This window comes from Conger conger, chromosome 3, assembly GCF_963514075.1.
Source record: "Conger conger chromosome 3, fConCon1.1, whole genome shotgun sequence".
Classification (NCBI taxonomy): Eukaryota; Metazoa; Chordata; class Actinopteri; order Anguilliformes; family Congridae; genus Conger; species Conger conger.
Window position 1 is genome coordinate 32,602,937 of NC_083762.1, and position 20,159 is coordinate 32,623,095.

General features: G+C 45.9%; 1 protein-coding gene across 3 annotated transcripts in view; it reads left to right on the top strand.

Annotated features, from left to right (window-relative positions):
• LOC133124035 (zinc finger MYM-type protein 2-like) overlaps positions 1-20,159 on the top strand; it is a 32,371-nt gene that overhangs the window by 7,167 nt on the left and 5,045 nt on the right. For 2 of the 3 annotated variants that reach the window (XM_061234858.1, XM_061234859.1), the window contains exons 2-18: positions 1,715-2,621; positions 4,394-4,685; positions 5,278-5,440; positions 6,520-6,732; positions 8,854-9,022; positions 9,631-9,746; positions 10,434-10,553; positions 11,337-11,487; positions 13,007-13,179; positions 13,718-13,883; positions 14,411-14,445; positions 14,571-14,712; positions 14,892-15,007; positions 16,008-16,173; positions 17,920-18,045; positions 19,137-19,249; positions 19,398-19,566. In XM_061234858.1, coding sequence (XP_061090842.1) covers positions 1,730-2,621; positions 4,394-4,685; positions 5,278-5,440; positions 6,520-6,732; positions 8,854-9,022; positions 9,631-9,746; positions 10,434-10,553; positions 11,337-11,487; positions 13,007-13,179; positions 13,718-13,883; positions 14,411-14,445; positions 14,571-14,712; positions 14,892-15,007; positions 16,008-16,173; positions 17,920-18,045; positions 19,137-19,249; positions 19,398-19,566 — 3,322 coding nt within the window. In that variant the 5' untranslated portion in view covers positions 1,715-1,729. The remainder of the gene's footprint in view (positions 1-1,714; positions 2,622-4,393; positions 4,686-5,277; positions 5,441-6,519; positions 6,733-8,853; positions 9,023-9,630; positions 9,747-10,433; positions 10,554-11,336; positions 11,488-13,006; positions 13,180-13,717; positions 13,884-14,410; positions 14,446-14,570; positions 14,713-14,891; positions 15,008-16,007; positions 16,174-17,919; positions 18,046-19,136; positions 19,250-19,397; positions 19,567-20,159) is intronic. The other variant, XM_061234860.1, reaches the window with a different exon arrangement.

Consider the following 20,159-nt stretch of genomic DNA (forward strand, 5'->3'; position numbering starts at 1 on the left):
TGGGGCAATAGGCACTGTATCATCCGTCCATTTCGTAAGAGTACAGACTAGAGCTCCAGTCCTCCGAAACATACAGTCAACAGTGAGCCCTTGGATTGCTGCAGATTTGTATCACAGAACATTTGAAAATCTGTTTTACATTAATTCACTTGTGTTCTGATAAAAATAACCCTTTGCCATAATATGTCTCCTCACAATGATAACATAATAATTGTCCAGTATGTGTCCATAAATGCATTTTGACTTTTGGAGCAGAAGCAGCATGAAATAGCAGGATTAACTGGTCAATAATATTGTTTCTATTGTTTCTCAAAATACATTTTTACACACAGGCTAATAATACTAAAAACCCTAGGAATGCTTTTTGTTTTAATGTACTCTTGTTGCCCACTCAATCTAGAGTCTAACATCTTGTTTTTGATTTTGTTAAATATTCATTCTCTTTGAATTTTACAATACTACTATGTTTGTGTAAATATTATGATTAATAAACAATCGTGTAAAGTAATTATTGTGTTGTGGTTCAAGACTGGGTCATTGGCCATTTTGTATTTTGGCTAATTGGTCTGTGTACACCTTGATCTAGTGCTTATACTGAAAATTGAGCACAGGAGTCAGATTTTGTTTGATTTTGGCTTGACTTTGTTTGAACTCTCCTGATTTCCCACATTGTATTGCCGGCTATCATTTTGTCTTATTGTAATAAAAGATTTGCAATTTGATGATGGCACTTTCCTTTAATAAAAAAAATAATAATATGAAAAAAAAAACCCTTGTTTGTTAAGGAGTGATTGCATACTTTATGCTACTTCAGATTTTATACTCCTACTCATTCAGTTGCCCAGTCAGTCTTTAGCTCTGTGAGGTTCTAATGTAGAAGATGTAACAGGCAGCGCTTAGTTTAAGAGTCCATGACAAAATCTACTTGGCAACAGGAAATTGTCATGAACACTGGTTCAGCAAGTTCATATGAAAATCATGCGAATGGCTGAAGGTAAGGAGGTGTGATTAGTACTTGGATGAGAGACCTGGTAAAACTTGAGTTGCTGCTGCAAGTGATGTTGGTGAGCCAGTAGGGGGCGGTCTTCCCTCTGGTCAAATAAATCCCAATGCCTCAGTGCAGTGATCGGGATTGCATGATACTCTTTGCAAAGAGAAGGGGGTTCTCCTGTGTCCTAGCTGAATTCCAAACCTGGCTCTCGCAACCTGCCACCTAATCATCCCCTGATTTAATTGGCTGAAAAACTGTTCTCTCTCTCTCTCTCTCCATCAGCTGATTTGTAATGAGCATTCTGGTGCAAAATGGCTGCCGTTGCATCACGTGCTGCACATTGGTGGTTGTTGAATTGAGTTTCCTCTTCATCACTGTAAAGTGCTTTGAGGCTCCAGCTGGTGAGAACAGCACTCTATAAATGCAAGGAATTAAAGGGCGGTGTTTGGGTGGTATAAGCTCCTGAAATTCCCTCCCATAGACCAACCTTTTCCTGGCCTAGAGCCCCCTGATTTGCCTGTTCTAAGCTCGCAATGTGGAATGCTAGTCTGTGGTCAACAGTGCAGTCATATTTTCTTACTGGAGGTTTTCTTTTCAGGTTTGTGGCCTGCTCTTCCCTCGCTGTTGTTACTCTGCTGACTATGCTAGTTGAAGGGGCTTCTGTTGGGATTTCTCTGCTCTGTCTCTGATTTGCTGATTCAGCAGACCTGTCTGTATCCATAGGTGGTTGCCTAAGTGATGGATGGAGGTTTGTCAGAGGGTGCGGAACCCAGGCTGGGAGGAGAGGAGGGAGAGGAGCGGGTGGAAGAGACGTCCCCCACGGACATTGTGGCTAAGCCTACGGTGGAGACAACAGCCACAGAGGTGGAGGCAGATGGCGCCAGCAGTCCTACCCTCACCCCCGCAACTTCTGAAACCCCCAAGGCTCCTGAGGATGACGATGATGTGATGTTGCTGGATGCCCCACCAGACCCCTCTCCCACTCCCCAAACTAATGCCCCCACAGAAGCCCCCTCACCTAAACCCACGGACAATGCCGAGGAGAGCACCAAGGCGACCACTCCCCCACCACATGCCCCCAACAAGACCCCCTCTCCCCCTCCTCTCTCTACCTCTCCCTCTCCTGACTCCTCCACTCCACCTGATTCTGCAGCAACAGCTAAAGGCCAAGGGGAGCCTATTGTGATCGACGATGAGGAAGAGTCCGCAGAGCGGAAGAACTCTTCTTCAGCCCTGAGCAGCACGGAGCCTGACTCGGAGATCAAGATCGCCAGTGTCACCACACTGGGCGTGACCTCTGCCACCAACTCTGGCTCGCCTCCCAGCAATGGCCCTGCCTCCCCTTCCGCTGTCGTCACAGCGACGGGGGAGCCGGCTGCAGAACCGACCCAGGGGGACATGAACTTGCGGATCACTAGCGTGACGTCGCTGCAGAAGACCGGGGCTGGGGCGGGACCTGGGGAGGAGAACGGCCTGCAGATTAGCGGGACCTTCAGTCTGAACCCTGAGGCACAGGGCTCACCCTCCGATCTCTCCACCTCCTCCAGGGCCCCCACATTCAACCCCGGTCGAGTTAGCACAGCCTGCGAACCGGTCCAGAATGGGGAGACTAGCACACTGCAGAGGCCTGGTAAGTAAAACGCATGCTAAATAACACACACACACACACACAACAAACACACACTTAGCCTGACTTCTGCTTCAGTAGCAGGAGGAGTCTGCCTGGCTGTGGGGTCTGCTAGAAGAGTTTCTTTGTAATAATAAGAATACATTTTATTTATAGAGCACTTTTCTAGAGACTCAAAGACAATACAAGAAATGGCAACAATAAGATTTCAAGCAGCAGATTTCTGGAGTTTAATGTACTGAAGTATATTGTGAATTTTGGAGAAGGTGCCATGGAGGATGCTATTGCCGTAGTCAATTTGGGATGTGATGCAAGCATGGATCAGGGTTTCAGCAGCAGAGGGAGAGGGGGATGGGCAGAGAAGGGCAAAGTTTTTGAGATGGAAAAAGGTTTTTTACTGTTTGATTTACATGTTGTTGTCAAACAATTACTCTGATTTTGTGGATATGAGGGGAGGGGGACATGGTGAAACTGTTGATGGTGAGGGAAAAGTTGTGAGAGCTTTAGGACAGATAATTATGATTTCAGATTTATCACAGTCCAGTTTGAGAAAGTTGCCTTGCATCCATCACTTTATTTCCATTTGGCATTTGGTCAGGGTGGAATGAGTGGCAGGGGAGATGGATTTGCTGGAAATGTACAGCTGCATGTCATCAGTGTTGCAGTGGGGCCGTGACAACAGATGTTATCACCGAGGGGTTGCCTATAGAGTATGAAAAGGAGAGGACCAAGTACTGAACCTTGGGGGACGCCTTGGGAGAGTGAACAAGTGGCAGAGTTGCAGTTATTAATGCAGATGTATAGTTGCCTGTCTGAAAGATATGATTTAAGCCAGGAGAGTGCAGTACCAGTGATATTGAGGTTTCCCAATGGGAGAGGAGGAGGATGTCATCAGTGACTTTGAGGAGGGCTGTTTCGGTGCCATGTTACAGAATCCAGATTGGAATGGTTTGAATAGATCATTGTTGGTGAGGGGGAATTTGAGTTGTGTGGTGACTACACATTCTAGCATTTCTGACAGAAAGGGTAGATTGGAGATGGGTCTGAAATTATTTGGTATGTCTGGGTTTTTTTATGGCCGCAAGCTTGAGTGAGTGAGGGACATGACCAGAGCTCAGAGAAGAATTTATGGTTTTCGTGATGAGTTGGCAAATGTTGGGGAGACAGACCTGGTGTGTCAAAACTGGTGTGGATGGGTTCCAGAGAACAGGTGGCAGTTTTCATTCCCTGGATATGTTTAGGGGAATTTAGTCATTTGGGGAGATAGGGGAGAACTGAGAGAGGCACTGGTTAGTGACAGAGGGAGAGTCACAAGGGGTGGAGAAGAGGTAAGGGGCCATGCTGTTGTAAATATTGTTACATTTTGTTTGGAAGGGCAACAGGAAGGTGTTATTAACTGTGAAGGATTGGCAATTGGTTTCAGGAGGTTGTTTATTTTGCAGAAGAGCGCTTTGGGATTACTGGATTACTGTATGTTTTTAGCTACCTTTCTATCAGTCCCACTCTCTCTTCTCTCTCACACCTTTTGTCACTCTTAACCTCTTTCTTTCACTCTCCCTCCATCCCTCCATCTCTGTCAATCTCATTACTAATGAGGTTTCTGGTTTCACCCAGATATGTTGTTTTTCTGAAGAACTATTCCAAAACAATTTGGTGATTGACAGCATATAGCAGCCCCTATCCATTATGGAGGTTTATAATGGTATTATTCTAGTGACCGGTTAGCACATTTTTTGTTGTCAATATGGGTTTAATATGAATTTTTCCACACACAGATTCCTGCATATCCCAGTCTGCTTCTTTCCCTCGGACCCAGAAGCAGCCAGCAGTGGACTCCCCAGCGCCGGCTGCCTCGCTACCCAAACCGGTAGCCTCCTCCTCAGGCTCAGCCCCTCAGCAGGGCCCCAGGACGGTGAAGGTCACCTGCGCCAACTGCAAGAAACCCCTCAAGAAAGGCCAGACCGCCTACCAACGCAAAGGCTCCACTCACCTCTTCTGCTCCACCACCTGCCTCTCCTCCTTCTCCCACAAACCCGCCCCCAAGAAGAACTGTACCATGTGCAAGAAGTAAGGGTCCTGTCTAACTACACTGACCTCAGTCCTTACCACACACCACTGTGTCTAACCACACCTACCTCCATCCTTACCGCACACCCCTATACCTGTCTAACCATACCCAGCTCCTATCTTACCCCACACCCCTGTGTCTAACCGCACCTACCTCCATCCTTACCGCACACCCCTATACCTGTCTAACCATACCCAGCTCCTATCTTACCCCACACCCCTGTGTCTAACCGCACCTACCTCCATCCTTACCGCACACCCCTATACCTGTCTAACCATACCCAGCTCCTATCTTACCCCACACCCCTGTGTCTAACCACACCCACCTCCATCCTTTCCGCACATACCTATACCTGTCTGACCATACCCAACTCCTATCTTACCCCACACCCCTGTGTCTAACCACACCTACCTCCGTTTCTACCCCACACCCCAATACCTGTCTAACCTAACTACACCCACCTCTGTCCTTACCCCACAGCCATGTGTCTAACCACATCCACCTCCAGCCTTACCCCACACCCCAGTGAGTGTGTGTATTCTATGTATCAGTGATGTGTATACGTCTATAATGAGTGTGTGTTGTTTTCAGGGACATCACCAGCATGAAAGGCACCATTGTAGCTCAGGTGGACTCCAGTGAGACCTTCCAGGAGTTCTGCAGCACGGGCTGCCTGGCGTCTTATGAGAATAAGCAGAACCCGCCCAAAACCGCTGTCAGGACCAAGTGTACCGTGTGCGGGGAGACGACTGAGGTGAGATAGGGTTGTATGAGGACTTGTATGAGGTGTATGTGTGTTATACCCCCAGGCTTTCTCAACCACAATCCTGGGGACGCCTGTGGGTTTTTTTCAGCCACTCCCACACTTACTGCAGTTAAATGAACAATTTACCCAAGTATATTTATATATTATCCTCAAATGCTGATGCTAAAATTAGATTTAGTGTTATTTACGCTCCTTAGTTATGACGACTCCCACCTGATGATGTAGGCAGACAAATCCTGCTCTTGTGTTATACTAAAATTACATGTACATTGGCATTCATGCTCATGTCTATTGAGTAAATCAGTACTAAGTGCATTGTATTTTTCTTTGATGGTAATTAAGGCTATAAATTCATGTGATTCATGTTCAGGTTTGGATCTTTAGCTTTTTTGTGTGCCCAGAAACTGATGATATTTGGCCTTAGTAGCCAGGTGTTCACACGTTCAGTAAGGATGGTAAGATTTAACTTCAGGATGTAGGCAACGGTGTGTGCATGGTTGATGCACAGTGTACGGACTTCACTGAATGCTGTTCTATGTGGGTATTTACAGACTGCAGGCACCCAATCGACCAGTGGGGTTCACTGAAGAGCAATGAGACACAAATCACCCTTCCTAACTCTGGGCTATTGCCAATTATGCCAAGCCCTGTGGCGCTATCAGCCCCGATCTGGATTTGTTCAGTTATCAATAAGTTATAAGGCAGGATTCCTCAAGTATCTGGGAAAAATATCAACCTGCCTGTCAAGCTGAATTCTGAGAGTTTTGCTGAGCCAATTGCCAGAAATGAGCATGTAAAATCATGCAAAAAGGGATTCTCCAGAGTCCCCAGAACCTGAGTATAATGGAATACTCTGCAATGGAAATCTTTTTTTGGTCCTATTCTTATTATCTACTTATGATGAAATCATATGAATATGTGTTATTTTGTCGCAAAAATAGTAATTGGATCACATTCAAATCCATTTAACTCATAATGTTGTTATCACAATACTTTTTCCTTGCAGCAATACAATTTTTGATTGATACCCTGAGACTTACCAAACTCCTAACCCCTTTCCTCCTCAGATTCGGCACGAGGTCAGCTTTAAGAACGTCACCCACAAGATCTGCAGCGACACGTGCTTCAACCGCTACCGCATGGCCAACGGGCTGATCATGAACTGCTGTGAGCAGTGCGGGGACTACCTGCCCAGCAAGGCCTCCGCCAACCACTTCCTGGTGATCGACGGCCAGCAGAAACGCTTCTGCTCCCAGAACTGCGTCAGGGACTACAAGCAGGTCAGCCCGCCTCCTTATGGTCGCCATAATCATCATCATCATCATCATTATCACTATCACTACCAGACGTGTATTGAAGAAGTATATCCAAATTCATATTGCTAGCCTATTGTAGTTCTTCAAAAATGAGCAAGGGTAGTCATAATGACATGTACCTCTCCCAAATTTGCTTTTGGCACTGCCTGGTGCAATTTCTGTGCAGAGATTGCTTTGACCCCCCCCCCATTGAGACTTACAGTGCAGTCTGTATGTATTTGGACCGTTGGTACAATTTCTGTTCTTTTGGCTCTGTAGTCCAGCACATTGGATTTGAAATGAAACAATGAATGTGAGATTAAAGTGCAGACTGTCCCCTTTAATGTGAGGATTACGGCCATATCGGGTGATGCGTGTAGGAATCGCACCCCCCATTTTAGAACAGTCAAGGAGGCAATTATTAAGAAAATAAACTGTAAGAGACATAGGCTAAACAATGATAAAGACTAATTAATAAATTAATACTGAATTATCGTCCTGGTAGGCTGATGGCTGTATTTAACTGCAGGTGCCAACAAAAATCACCTTATCACCTCTACTGTACAAAGAGTTGGTTGGCCTCTGTCTGTGAGCCCTAATAGTGATGAACATGTTTTCCGGATAAAAATCTGCAGCTTTTGGCAGGATGATTAGTCCATTAGAGAATTTGATGGATAGGAAGCCCATAAAATGAAGCCCAATGAGGTTCCCCAGCCAGTCCAGTATAAAGCTATCAAAAGGCACAGATCTGGAGAAGGATACCACAATGATTAACACTGTTTGGTCTTCCCGGTCAGTACTGCCAGCTCAATAGAGCTTTGCGCCATCCAAACCCTGCCTAGAAATGGCTGCCCTTTAGAACTCTGCGACTGAACAAGAGAAGGGGAACTGTTGGGAGAAGGCACTGTGAGGACAATGTTTCCTTTAAAAGAGCTGCGGGGCTTAACGGCTGAGTGGAGAAAGCGTGTGCGATGGGCCCATCCTTCATCACACGCTTTAATGCATTTTGCTTTCCATTCCAGTGCCATTAAGCAATAATTAAATGGACCTGAGTAATGGGCGCAAGTCAGTATATTATATGTACCATCATAACACATAATTAAATGTGATGGATTCATTTCAAATGTGTGGATGTTGGTGAAAATCAAGGGCCGTGTTTTCCAGTTGTGGGTGAGGTGCCTGGTGCACTGGGCGGCATGGCTAGTGAACTTCTGCATTTTCATGAGGGTGACGCAAGTGGAAAATGGGCTGCATTATGTTGACTATGTTATCAGTGGGCACCTTCATTCATTCATATCCAATGAAATGAACTCTCATTACTTTTAAGATCCCAATGGCCCAATGGCCCAATGGAATGAATTTGAGATTTATTCAAATCTCCTTTGGTTCTATGGTTCCTTGTTATTATTCCTGTGCCATTATGTGTGCACCATGTTAAAACGAGTCCCTCATAAAATGACAGGCAAGTTTTAAATGGATGTTGTTGATTAAGTACTTCAATTTCAAACATAGGTGTGAAAGAAACCAGCCTTTTGCTTTATTGGTTCATTGGGAGATATTGGGAGTTATACCAAGACCCGTTTTTATATTTTAAAAAGTTGTGCTTATACAGCTGAGATGAGCCTGTGCAGCAGAGAAGATTAATCTTATGAAGGATGGCCTGAGGGTGCAGTAGACTATGGATGGCAGTGCAGTAGACTATGGATGGCAGTGCAGTAGACTATGGATGGCAGTACAGTAGACTATGGATGGCGGTTATATTCAGCCTGTTGGAAAACTCCCTTAGGTGCAGCCTGAATGCCAGTGGCAATGGAATTCCATGGTGCTAAATCGGATTGGTGAGATTGTGTCCCATATCGGAAACCTTTTCACTGAGGTTAAATGTCTTGAATTAAGTCTCGACAAGTTAGCATTAACTGACGCCACCAAGGCTAGTGCTCAGAAATCTTGACGTTCGTCTTCCCTGACATTTTCATGCAGGAGAGGGCCCACACAAATTCTAGTAGGATGAGGGGCCAAGATAAATATTCTTTCAAGGGACCCAAAATTCCTAGCTGTGCCGTGGCAACGCCAGCTGTGTTGAGTATGTTCTGAATCTGTTTTCAGACTCATGGGAAGATGACGCACTGCACAGGGTGCCGCACTGTGTGCCGCTCGTTTGACGTGACGCACTGCATCGGGCCCAGCGGCACCATGGAGCCCTACTGCTCCACAGCCTGCATGGCCAAGAGCAAGACCACGAGCAACGCAGTCAGCACCATCACCAACGCCGTCAGTAAGCACCGTCTCCAACACTGTTAGCACTGTCACTGACACCACCCGCGAGCCCATCTACTCTTCCAACACCGTCAGTATCACTTTCATTATACCAGGTATAATAATGTAGGCTCACGACTTGTGCTTTGGAGGTCCTGAGGTCCTATGTTGAGTGTGTGTGCTGTATAGTGAGTGTGTGGTGTATGGTGAGTGTGTAAGTGTATGATTTATGGTGAGTATATTTGGTATATGGTGAGTGTGTGTGGTGTACTGTCTGTGTGTGTTTGTGGTTTATAGTGAGTGTGGTGTATGTTCAGTGTGATGTACAGTGTATGGTGTATAGTGTGTGTGTGTGTGTGATGTATAGTAAGTATGGTGTTTGGTCAGTGTGGTGTACAGTGTGTGGTTTATAGTGAGTGTGGTGTATGGTCAGCGTGGTGTACAGTGTGTGGTGTATAGTGTGTGTGATGTATAGTAAGTGTGGTCTATAGTCAGTGTGGAGCATGGTCTGATGTATCATGAATGTGTGCAGTGTACTGTGTATGTGGGGTGTTTAGTGAGTGTGAGTGGTGTATGGTGTGTGTGTGTGTGTGTTGGTAAATGTAGTTTTTTCCCTCCTCTCCATAGCAGCAGAGCCCACGTGTCATTTCTGTAAGAGGAATTCACTGCCGCAGTACCAGGCTACGCTCCCTGAGGGCACTGTCTATAACTTCTGCAGCTCCAGCTGTGTAACTAAGTTCCAGGTACAGCCATGCCCGATCTGTTTGGACAGGTATTGCCGCACCCAGTTTATCCCAATGTTAGTACAGATATAGCCATGCCTGGTCTTTCCTGGTGCTTATACAGGAATAACTCCCCTTAGCCAATTCCAATGTTTGTACAGGTATAGCTATCTCCAGCATATCTACAGGTATAGCTCCTCTCAGTCTTTCCTAGTGTTTATGCAGGTATAGCCATGCCATGCCTACATCCTATGACTACACCCTTCAGAGTTGCAGGATTGTAAATCTTTGTTTTGGGAGGAGCTTTGTGGTCCTCCATTTACTTACAGTAGCTTGTGCCCCCAAACATGGTAAATGGTAAATGGTTGGCATTTATATAGCGCCTTTATCCAAAGCGCTGTGCAATTGATGCTTCTCATTCACCCCGTCATACACACACTCACACACTGACGGCGATTGGCTGCCATGCAAGGCGCCGACCAGCTCGTCAGGAGCATTTGGGGGTTAGGTGTCTTGCTGTGTCTTGCTGTGTCTTGCTTCGACACAGCCCGGGCAGGGGATCGAACCGGCAACCCTCCGACTGCCAGACGACTGTTCTTACTGCCTGAGCCATGTCGCCCCTCTCCTCATTCTAGAATATTGTATTCTTACCTTGTAAGAAGCAGAACAGGATTTAAAACCGTCTCTCTCTCTCTGGCTCTCTCACAGACCGCGAATATGCAGACCCTAAATGGGCAGACAATGGCCTCCACGCCCAGTGGAGTTCAGCTGAAATGCAACTACTGCCGGGGTGCCTTCAGCCTGAAGCCTCAGACACTGGAGTGGGAGGTGAGCGCGTTTCTGATGACGGCATCACCATACTGACATCACGACCGGACGTTTAGGGGAGGGAAAGCCACAGATTTTGTCATAGACTCGTGAGATGGTCATTGCTTGCAGTCATCCTGTCCTCTCTTTTGGTTAACTACAGTCGGTAACAGCTAGTAAGTTTCCAGGCACTGTATTGCTCAGCTTCCGGATTCTCAGAAGATAAGCAAGGGAGACGCAACTTTCTGTTTTAGCAAAATTGAGCTGCGTTAATAGGTAAGCGCACATCCAAAGTGTTTAGCGCAGGTGCTAGATAAAAAAAAGAAGAACACAAAGTTAGAAAGTAATACCCGCACACTGCTGTTAATGCTGCCTGGTGATGTATTTATGTATTTATTAAAGTGAGCCTGAGCCTTGAGCAAGATAACATTTTGACCACTTTGGTCTTGGTCAGGCTCACTTTAATGAATAAACTCAGTGAGCACTAGGTATTTATTAGACTTATTTTCTACTACTACTACTTCTGCTGCGATAGCTTATCCACTTAGAGGTTTGTGTGTTCAGAGATGCTCTTCTGTGGTTATTTGCGTTTCGGTCACCTTCCTATCAGCTTTGACCAGTCTGGCCCTTCTCCTCTGACCTCTCTCATTAACAAGGCATTCTTGCCCACAGAGCTACTGCTCACTCAATGTTTTTTGTTTTTCACACCATTCTCTGCAAACTCTAGAGACTGTTGTGCATGAAAATCCCAGGAGTTTCAGCTTGAGATGAAGTGACTCACAGTGACTCGCTCTCTTCCCGTAGAATAAAGTGTATCAGTTCTGCAGCAAGACCTGCTGCGACGACTATAAGAAGCTGCACTGCATCGTGACGTTCTGCGAGTACTGCCAGGAGGAGAGGACACTGCACGAGACCGTCAGCTTCTCTGGGGTCAAGAGGCCTTTCTGCAGCGAGGGTGAGAATCACACACCCGGGGTTTTCTGCTTCCTGCACTGGTTTTATACACTGCTGTATACACCAGTGCTGTTTCACTCCTATGTGATTCTGTTCTGGTTTTATAAACCTCTGTATGCACCAGTGTTGCTTCACTCCTATGTGATTCTTTACTGGTTTTATAAACGTCATGGTAACCGGCATTTATATAGCGCCTTTATCCAAAGCACTGTACAATGGATGCCTCTCATTCCCCCATTCACACACACACTCACACACCAATGGCAATTTGCTGCCATGCAAGGCACCAACCGGCTCATTGGGAGCAGATGTGGGTTAGGTGACTTTCTCAGGGACATTTCAACACACTCAGGGCGGGATCAACCCGGCAACCTGAGCTAATATCGCCCCAACTTTATTTTGACTTTATTTTTTTTAAACTGAATGATTTAGCAGATGCTGAACAGAAGTTGCCATGAATTCCTGATACAGATTGTACCTCTTGTGTAAAGTCTAATATTATGGAGAGATGCCCTGAGCTGCTTGTTTTAGTGCTCGACTGTGTTCGGATTCCGAGTTTTATGCTTGACAATCCTTTCCATTGCTTTAAGGAGTAATCTCCAAAATGGCAGGATGAAATATGGCAGCCACACCTAGCGCGGCTTGGCTTCAAATTATGAATGGGAGGGAGCCACTATATTCCCTTGCTCCCTTGCAGTTATACTCCCTCAGTTTTCCTCCCTCCCGCCAAGGGTATAAAATGCAAGCTTCCGGCAAGGGGAATCCCGCAATGCTTAACACAAGGGTCGAATCAGTGCGCTGTCAAATGGAGGAGGTTTTATGAATAATTCATGAGCCCATGTTGAGAGATGGAAGAGGGGATAAAGGATTGAGAATTGAACTTTGTCAGATACTTTAGCCTGCACGTTTCTGTTTTTGATTGAGGTTCATTCTCGCTAAAAGGGCACCAAAGACCAGCGATCATGTTTTTATTAGTCTGCCATGCTTTTATTATCACTTATTATTATCGCCCGGGTAAGATTGCTATGAATTATTCATGAACCGTTGGAAGTGAAAAGAGTACTTGCACATGGAGCAGAAGTTACGGGGACGTGTTTCCTATGTAGGTTGCGAGGGCCCTTGAGTTCCGTTTTGGTTTATTCCCGGTCTATCCTCCCTTGCAGCGCACCTGTTAAGTTTGTTGCACGTCACCAATTTAGCTCGCAAAATGGCTCCCTCGAGGGAAGAGAGAGATGGAAATGCGTTTAAAGTGGAACCAAATCGAGCCCTGCATTGTTGTTGTACTCCACAGCCAGCAGAGGGCACTGCGCTCTTGTCTCTCCTGTGCTCTATTGTTGCACTTCCTCTGTCTCTCCACTAGATGGAGTGCTTGTACAAGCGTCATTGGAAGTTTAGTCTTTTGTTTTTGAAATCGCAGAGCGCGGATCATGACAGTCATTATTTGCGGTGGTGATTTGTATTGGATTTTAGCGATTGTTCTGTGTGTTTTAATTGTGTGTGTGTGTTTGTGTTTTTTGTAGGTTGTAAGCTGCTGTACAAGCAGGACTTTGCACGGCGGCTGGGTCTGAAGTGTGTGACGTGCAACTACTGCACCCAGATGTGCAAGAGAGGTGTGACCAAGCAGGTGGACGATGTGCAGCGGGACTTCTGCAGTGAGGCCTGTGCGAAGAAGTTCAACGACTGGTACTACAAGGTGAGAGCGCCCCTCTGTGGACACCCTGCGTCACTGCAGTGCTTGACCCGTCCTCACTCAGTTACTATAGTAGGGTTCATGCAATGTGCCTGTTGAAAGAGGTGTGTAAACTCATTGATGGATTGTTTGATATTAAAATACACACTTCTGGACATGGCTCATTGTGTAGCACATAGTCATGGTGTGATCTGGGATTTTTTTTGGTAGATTTGATTTGGCGTCAATACACTGCTTCTGTCATGAGAAAATCAATCCTGGTTTGCGTGGGGGAGAATTCAGGTCTGAGATATTCACCTCAAGGCTGTATCACATAGGATATTTGCATCTGCCACCACCCAGAGCCTGCACTAATGTGTGTATGTGTGCTTGCGTATGTGTTTGTGTGTGTGTGTGTGTGTGTGTGTATGCGCGCGCATTTGTGTGTATGTATGTACATGTGTGTGTGTCTGTGCCTGTGTGTGTGTACATGTGTGTGTATGTATGTACACCTGCGTGTGCTTGTGTGTGTGTGTGTGTGTGTGTGTGTCACTGGCCCCAGGCGTTGCGCTGTGACTGCTGTAAGCTGCAGGGGAACCTGACAGAGTCGGTGCAGTGGAGAGCTGAGATGAAGCACTTCTGCGACCAGCAGTGTCTCCTGCGCTTCTACTGCCAGCAGAACCAACCCAACCTCTGCACTCAAAAGGGCCCTGAGAACATGGCCCTGGGTATGTACCTCTCCTCCAGTCTCTGAGGGAGCAGAACCCATCTGTGAGGGAGAGGAACCCATCTGTGAGGGAGAGGAACCTGTCTGTGAGGGAGAGGAACCCATCTGTGAGGGAGAGGAACCCGTCAGTGAGGGAGAGGAACCCATCAGTGAGGGAGAGGAACCCATCAGTGAGGGAGAGGAACCCATCTGTGAAGGAGAGGAACCCATCTGTGAGGGAGAGGAACCCGTCTGTGAGGGAGTGGAACCCGTCTGTGAGGGAGAGGAACCTGTCAGTGAGGGAAAGGAACCCATCTGTGAGAAGGAAGAACCCAACTGTGAGGGAGAGAAATCCATATGTGAGGCAGAGGAACCCACCGGTGAGGGAGCGGAACCTGCCTTAGCAAATGGAGCTATGAATTGGCAAAGTTAAAAGAGGGCTGCACTTCATGATGATGGTTTGTGACCAGGGACAGAAACTCAACCATCTGTTTGCCTGCTTGGGGTGATTATCCATTTCCTGTCTCTGATGCTGTTATTGATTTACAGGATATGGAGCACAGCTGACAGGAGCCAAAGCTACGGTGAGACCTTCTCTCCTTCACTTACACCACCTATATTCACAGGCTTAGTGTGGTAATGAAACACAAACCCTGACTTCTGCACTCCCTCTCTCACTCCCTCTCTTCCCCTCCCTTTCTTTCTGTAGATATTTAACCAGGCAGTCGTGTCATCGTTTGCTGGAGGGATGTTGAAAGATGTGAAGAACAAGGCGGTGCTCTGCAAACCCCTCACCATGACCAAGGCCACATACTGCAAACCACACATGCAGAGCAAGCACTGTCAGACAGGTATACCTATGAGCACACACACAGCTTATACCCACACACACACCTCACACACACCTCATACCAACATCCACACACACATAATCATGCTCACACATGCATACTCTGCTCAGGCTGTACTATTGAATTTACACTGCGCTGCTTCATCATGTCTGACTCCTGCTCCTGTGTGTCTCTTGCAGAGGAGTTGGTGAAGAAGGAGTATGTTCCTGTCCCCATCCCTGTCCCCGTTTACGTTCCTGTGCCCATGAACCTGTACACGCAGGCCACGCCCACATCTGTCACACTACCTATCCCGGTAAGGTGTCCCTCTGCCAACCAGCCAGCACAGTACAGACAGACTTTTTGATAGGCGGCCTGTAGCCTAGTGGTTAAGGTAAATGACTGGGACACACAAGGTTGGTGGTTCCCGGTGTAGCCACCATAAAATTCGCACAGCCGTTGGGCCCTTGAGCAAGGCCCTTAACCCTACATTGCTCCAGGGGAGGATTGTCTCCTGCTTAGTCTAATCAACTGTACGTCGCTCTGGATAAGAGCGTCTGCAAAATGCCAATAATGTAATTTAATGTAATTTAATGTAATGTGTATTTATATAGTGTGCTTTCTGTGTGTGTGTAGAATGTGAGCCAGTCCTACCAAGATCTAGCTGAGTGTTTTTGTGACCATTGCAGCCCAAAAGGCTTGAATTTTCACCGGCTTTTCTCGAAAACTTCAATGCAGTGACCTTTTTCTTTGGGTTATTTTGCAATAAAACAGCGGGAATGTTGTGATTGTTTAAAGAAGGCACCAAAGGTCCTAATATGTATTAGTTCCAGTCAGTAACTGGAAATGTTTTCATGCTGAAGGGAAAACTAAACAGAAGGCTCAGAAAAGCAGATTCTCGGTGATTAGTAGAGTCATCGACCCAATGACAGGAGTGTGACAAGAATGGGTCTGGAAATGCTAAGAGTACATTTTTATCATAGCTCTCTTGGTCTTTTGCAGATAAACTTCCATCACAGATCTCACCAAAATCACCACCAAATCCATGAATAATTATAATAATAATTCCTAATAATATGGCCTTGGGTGACCAGGTGTCCCTCTCCTGGTGAAACTGTGTGAGTTGTGGGTTGGCGTTGGAAGCCTTTTTAGAGACTTGTCTCTTTCCCACTTGAAGCTGGTGTTGAAAGTCTTGTGGGTGACCGGTCCAGTCTCTCCCACTAAAGCTGGTGTTTAAAGTGTCATGGGTGACCAGTTCTCGCTCTCCACTGAAGCTGGTGTTTAAAGTCCCAGGTGACCATTCGTTCCTCTCCCAGGTGCCCGTGCCAGTGTTCCTGCCCACCACCCTGAGCAACGCGGAGCAGATCCTCCACACCATCTCTGAGCTGAAGACCAAAGTCCCCGCCGACCCACTGGAGGCCGACCTGCTCACCATGGCCGAGATGATCGCAGAGGCTGACGATGAGAAGCCCAGCCTCACAGGTAGGGGTGCCTTTCCCCACAGGCCTTTCCTGTGACCCGTGACCTTTTCACCCTTAATCTGCCGGCCTCGGCTTGTGGGCTTTTTCTGGGGTTTATGGGCTACTATGGTGGCTAATCAGGGAGAAAACTCACAAGGATGAAAATTAGACCTTGTGAGCAAAAGGCAGTGTATGCACGCACTACTTTCCTCTATGCAAGCAAAAAGCACTCCCAAGAGCAAAAATTCTCTACATGTGAGCAAGGTGTTCTCTCGGTGAGAGAAGTTACTCTTTGCAAGCAAAAGCATAGCATAACAAAATGACAGAACTTTGTGGACATTTGTGAAATTGAGTAACTATGACAATTATATATACACCAAGCTGTTCAGCTACCTCCTTGTTGATGTAACTAAATATTGTTGTAAAGCAAGTGCTACCTGTGACCTTAACGTCAAACACATTCTTGTGATTTCTCTCGTGCAAATATTCTGCCTGAGTAAAATTCAGTGCTGAATATGACATTCAGGGTTTTCCCTAAATGCATTCGGTAACTATATCCCAGTCAGTTATACTATATACAATGGGATAGCTATGATTTCCTTATATCAATCTTGCATTCCTGATGGAGGTGCTCAGCCCTGCTGCTGTTAACATCCTGAAGCCTTTTGGTGACTGTGTTGTTATATGAGGACACAAAGCTCTCACAGTGCCTGACTTTACTAACTGCTATCATAAAGCTTGAACCCCATCAGCACCTTATAAAAGGTACATTTATAAAGCCCTTGGGACACTGCTGGATCTGTGCCTTGCTGAATAGAACATGAGCTGGGCAGTGAGGGTGCATGCAAGTCGCTCGCTGGCTGCCTCTGGAGATGGGGGAGGTGTGGCTGTAGTGTGCACATGTAGGTGAACACAGTGTTTCCACACTCCTTTAAAAATCCTTCAAAGTTGATTATTTAAAATAATATAACCACAGGCCTGAAAGAGATGTTGAAGCCACATTTTACTTTATTGATGGCCCACAATGCTCATACTCAAACAGCTGAACCACATTATTGTTTTCACCCATTGGACTAATGGGTTAACCCTATCAACTTTGCCTCCTTGCGGTTGGGTCATCGATGTCTCAAATGATTGTAGCGTTCATATTAATTTCATACACAAAAAACTGATATAGTAAAACCGCAAAACGGCGATGCCAGATTGTTAAAAAGATTCCGCTAGCGAGGACAGCTGTTTAGATGCTCATCAGCCCCTTATTTGCAAACAGGCCGACATATTCCCGGTTTGGAAGATATATAAGTTTGTTCTGTTAATTATTTGATTAAGACAAAATATCCCACCTGGAATGTAGTCTTGAACTACTTCTTATTGCAGTTTGGGAAAACTCATGTGGAATTAGAATGGCTGTCAATATCTTTACCACATTTCGTTCACAAATACACCTCAAGTTTCTGTACAAATATAAAGTAATTCTGGGTTGGTCTTTGACTTAGAGATATGCAGTGCTAAACTATAAAAACATAAGGCTCTGTATTTTAGTGTTTCTGTTGTGTATCCTGTATGTACATGCTCTGACCTACATTTGTTCTGTCTCAAATTTCAGAATGGTAGAAACCCCATTCTTTTATTTAAGTATTGAACCATGTGTGTGCAGTAAAACACTTTTATTGGACTAGTACAAAATAGGTGGAAATTGCCCTCTAGGGGGGCAATGAATTAGTGGTTTAATTGAGGAAACCGTGCATTCTGCTGCTTGCCATTTGAGGTGTGAAACGTGAACGTGTGGAAAGAGATGACATAAAGAGTGAGAGTGAGGAGGAAGAGGAGGGGCAGGAAGGTACAGATGACTCCTACCAACACAACCTGGACCTGGAGGAGGACTTCCCCCAAGGTACGCTTTTAAAGAGCTTTTTTCACCGCATGTGAAACAACATTCCACCACCCTAAAGAGCCCTCCTTTTCTATGGTGTATTCACCAACATTGCATCTGTATATAAGCACAGGCACTTAACTGACTACTCAAGGTGTCACTGTCTAGGGGAGCTGTGCTACCTGTGGTCTAGCTTATAACATACTGTGGCAGTGCAGAAAGTTTTAGCATGACAAATATTGTTCTAACAGTGTTACAGTGGTTATAACACAGTAAATATATTTGGTGTTACTTTGGATTAGCTTTGTTCTAACATGGGGAATAACTGCTGTTATAGCACAATGTACATCTGTTATAAAATGTGAGATTCTCTGCTCTGGGTTATAAAGGGCACATGTAGAGCTCTATTATAATATGGTGAATAATCAATATCTCCACTGTGTGTTAACTGCCCACCTGCCATTGTCTCTGCTGTGCTCTGACACTGGTGGGGGTGGGGGGTGTGGGTTTTTGGCTAATCTTGCATAACTGTAGCCAGTCACAAGGGTTTGTAGGGAGGGGTACAGTAATTCAGATTAAAATTCCTCAGTTGCTATTTTGGCCTGTGACCAGCAGTATCAGGTTTGGAGATTTGGTTTGGTGTATTTATACATGGATGTAAGTAGTGTCAAGGACCAAGGGGAGTCTGACACTCACCGGGCTGTCAACTTGCAGACTGACAAGTTGCTGATTTTCTTCTGGCATAGAGAAGGGCTGCAGTCAGCCTGACATTTTTGAGAATTAAGTATGGCAATAGTCCCTTGCAATAGTAAATGGTATGATCCTTGTTAACAAGTTAATGCTATCCTTGTTTAGTGCTTAATTGTAAACGTGATGGTGCATTTTAAAAGCTGGAAAGATTTCCATATCTCACTTTGTTTAACATTTAAGCTTTCAAAACATCATGCCGCTGTATGCGAGTAGGCTGTAATTCAGTTCCATGGTTGGGGCCCACACAGCCTTTAGTCGGCCACAGTGCTACCTCTCCTGTAGGGCGTGATAGTGGTTTTATGGATCGTTCATGAAACCCTGTGTCCCCCTGTCATCCCACTCTTTCCCTCTCTATGTTATAGTTCCTGTTCTGGTTCCTGCAGTTGAAGGCTTGGAGACTGAAATGGGACTTATCCCACCTTTGGGTCCAGAGGAGATAAAAGAGGAGAAGCCATTGCCCTTGGTTAGAAAGAAGGTGAGACCCAACATACACATAATTTAAAATATTTGGATAAGCTAAGGGGGACATTAACCCATGAAAGAGGTGGATGTCATTTAAGGATATGACTCTTCTAAATACAGGGTTACGCGGTCATAGGTTCAATTGTACCTCCTTTGATCAGGGACACAAGAGGAGAGCAGTGGAGAGGGATGCCCCACCCAACCCCTTACCCGAAACAGAGGCCTGTTCCTTCCCCTTGAAGGCCAGATATGGGCTGAACGCCTGGAGAAGATGGGTTTTCACCTCAACTGAAAAATCCCAGGATGAGAATGGCAAGGATCAGCTGAGGGGTAAGTGGATCCCACTTAAGATCAGCATACAAACTCATACAATCTGGATTTCAGTACACTGCTCTGGTTAATTCCAGTGATGGGCTGGATCGCCTTTAACTGAGCTCCAAGCTCATGTATCAGAACCAGTACAACACTTTCTTGGTGAAGACTGGTTTTAGTCAATTGGGGTGACATGGCTCAGGCAGTAAGAGCAGTCATCTGGCAGTCGGAGGGTTGCCGGTTCGATCCCCCGCCCGGGCTGTGTCAAAGTGTCCCTGAGCAAGACACCCAACCCCCAAATGCTCCTGACGAGCTGGTCGGGGCCTTGCATGGCAGCCGATCGCCGTCGGTGTGTGAGTGTGTGTATGAATGGGTGAATGGAGAAGCATCAATTGTACAGCGCTTTGGATAAAGGCGCTATATAAATGCCTGCCATTTTGCCATTTGAAGGAATTCCCCTCTAGCACAAAGCTTCCAAGACTTGAGTTGAATCCAGGTTCTGGAGACCTGTGTGCACATGTTGAAATTTTGCTCTGATTTTCGGTGTGAATGTTGAAGTCTGGTTCGTGGCTCCGGTGTGTTGTGTAAATCAATAAACCTGGCTCTGAAAT